At 35.5% G+C, this 2891-nt stretch overlaps 1 protein-coding gene across 1 annotated transcript; it reads right to left on the bottom strand.

The window, feature by feature from the left end:
* Nucleotides 1-813: 813 nt before the first annotated feature.
* LOC126469537 (26S proteasome non-ATPase regulatory subunit 9) lies at nucleotides 814-2464 on the bottom strand. The gene has a single exon (XM_050096655.1). It carries the CDS (start codon nucleotides 2287-2289, stop codon nucleotides 1675-1677), a length of 615 nt encoding a protein of 204 aa, XP_049952612.1. The 5' UTR covers nucleotides 2290-2464; the 3' UTR covers nucleotides 814-1674.
* Nucleotides 2465-2891: the final 427 nt, after the last annotated feature.

The following is a 2891-nucleotide window of genomic DNA, read 5'->3' as shown; positions in this document are numbered from 1 at the left end:
ATGCTATTATATACCACTATAAGAAATTCATTCAATATAACAGCAATACAGATTTGTTACGGTAGCATTTTATATCAACAGAATAGTACCTAGTGCTGCTTTTCTCGTTATCTCACAATGCTACCAGGATTCATAGATGAGGCTGCTAGAACCTACTTCCATGGCATCATATTAGTAACAATTAGCAGTCCCTATTAACATATTCATATTTAGAGTGAGGGGAGCTGCCTACCAAAGGTATTTCAAACTCTGTTTAAACTGTGCTTTATCTGAAACCAAGCTTTTAATAGTTGCTGCAATTTATTGCAAAAGTGTGTCCCTTTTTGGACCAAGGTAAGTGATTTTAGGTCTTTGTGTAGATTGTTTTTATTCATAGTACTGATACTATGTATTGAGCTATTGGTTAGAAACAGACACATATTACTGGCAGCAAATTTCATTCAGGAATAAATATACTGATACACAGTGGTTGGAATATTTACCCAGTTCTTCGAACAGGTTTTTTCACGATGTTCTTGAATTCACACCACAAATGAGTCTTATTACACTCTTGAAAACTTTTGCTTGGCTGAGATGTAAGTAACATAAACCTCTTTTACATCACAATAAAATAAATGGCAGAAAAAATCCATCATCCTTTGTACATTCAAAAAATGAGATATTTTCATTCTGAAATGAACATATCCAATATTTTCAGATAATCAAATTGAATGTTGAAAATTAGTTACATGTGTCATTTAGAAATGCAATAATTTAATGATTAAGTCCAATTACGATTAGAATCTTTGGGGATAAAGGGAACAATATCATAAATCCAGCTAGTTACTATTTTATTTTTGTTTGTCAACACTTCACAATTTTAAAACAGTACAATACAGCTTGAACAGAGCAATTATAGTAATTTACACCCAATTCTTTTATTACGTTTGCTGCTACTGAAAAAACTGCAACACTTACATTACAGATAACATTTTTTTTTTTTCAGGCATTGATCCACATTCTACAAACACAAGAAAATTCATGTTGACTGTTATAGAGCTAAACTGTATAGATAAGTGAAGTTTAATACATGTAGATGAGATAACATGAAAGTATACTTTTGCACAGGAAACTTGCAAGTCATCACACAGCTCAAACGTTCCCAAAAAGGGAAAACAGCTGTACCACATTCACATGATTGATTACATGAAGAATAACATTAATATCTGCGTGTCTGTTATTATCATTTAATAACGGAGATGCGTTTTGTGTCTATTAGTTAAGAAACTGCTGCTATAACTTTTTATTGCACTCTACTCATATGGATCAAAATGAATAGTGCGGGAACACACTACGGAAATCTTCGACTTATTTCTGATTGTGTAAATACTATACTGCATTACTATCTGTTTCACACACAATTGTTTCAAGACTGAATACAGTATATTCAGGTAAGTTTTGAAAGTAGCATTTTAACCAACAAGGGGGCAAATAATAAGATGAGGTGTCTACAATAAACATTCAAATTCACCAATCCACGTTGAAATAATTTCCAATACAGTGAATGACGTTTTTACTGGGGAGAAAAAAATATTCACACAGAACTAGTGTTCGGAGTGATATCACAAACAGTTCTCCATGTGCACGAAATGGAGTATCCCATAATTTTCTGAAAACTGGACTCGAGGTTTTCATTCACATCGCATTTTCTGTAAGTTCGACGATTTTACAACCCAGAAGTCCACCACCTGGCGACCATGATGCAGGAATCATGTGAACGTTTACGAAATTCCCCATCCGTTTAAGTTTCACATTTATCTTCCGTCCAACAGAATTCTGAACAACGACGCTAAAATCTGAAATACTCCTAAAATTACTACTATTCAGTGAACCAAATTCCACTATTTCATCGCCTTCAAAAAGGCCTGCACGATCTGCTGGAGAATGTGCAGCAACCCAGGCTACTTTTGCGACAGGCTGTGTGTTTGCTCGTTCTGTTGGAACACACATTTCTATACTGTCTTTCGATGCGGCATGGAGAGCATGCAGCTTTTCTTCAATTTCTACCATCATGTTTCTTAGATCATTTCGAAGGCATATTATTCTCTGCCTTGCTGCTCTTACTTCATACACATCTATGTCAGACCTTGGGTAGTCTTCTGAATCAACGAGAGGGTCTGTCATTCCAACCCCATTCTTTGATAACACAGAATATAAAGAAAGTAACTGCTTTTCCATACTCTCTTTCTCTGCAATCAATTGCAGCACCTCTTCTCGTGATACTTCGTTCGACGTATCCATCATAGACATAATGTGGACAACTGTATAATGACAACCAGGGTTCTCAAAGAACTAGAAATGCAGGAAATTACATGTCACTAGCGACAAAATACATTGCCACGCGCTTCACATTTCACTTTATTTACCAACACTAAACACAAGCCACTGCAACTCGACATTTACTATCCTTCAACGATATTATTTACATCAAAGTAAATTGCTATAAAACAGTGTCACCATCCTATAAAAGTTACAAAATGGTTTCGAAATACTAACAATCATATTCATTTACATAACATACAGTTGTATGATGAAGGGGTAAAACCAGGAAGAGATATTGAAAGAAAAGGCTACCTTCCGTATATCTGTGAGTAAGCACAGTACCACGCCATATATTTCCTGAATGGTTATTCCACGAACGACTTTCTCACCCATATAGGTTGGCAAAAACTGAGGAATATGCCGAGTATTTCGGCGCGCTTTATTAATGTTATGTACTGGCCGTCTGCAAGAATAGTGTGTTAAAAATGAGTGATGAGTGTGGCAGATCCAAAAATTATAAAATACTTTGATGCTGGTGGATACCGTTAAGACCTGGGGAGCTTAGTGTCGAACGAAATTAATAAATCACA

This window comes from Schistocerca serialis, chromosome 3 (genome assembly GCF_023864345.2).
Source record: "Schistocerca serialis cubense isolate TAMUIC-IGC-003099 chromosome 3, iqSchSeri2.2, whole genome shotgun sequence".
NCBI classification, from domain to species: domain Eukaryota; kingdom Metazoa; phylum Arthropoda; class Insecta; order Orthoptera; family Acrididae; genus Schistocerca; species Schistocerca serialis.
Note: the sequence above shows the minus strand (reverse complement) of the source record. Positions and strands in the feature narration are given on the sequence as shown.

Excerpts from the sequence above, each read along its gene's own strand:
- LOC126469537 (XM_050096655.1), bottom strand. The coding sequence starts at position 2,289 with ATGTCTATGATGGATACGTCGAACGAAGTATCACGAGAAGAGGTGCTG.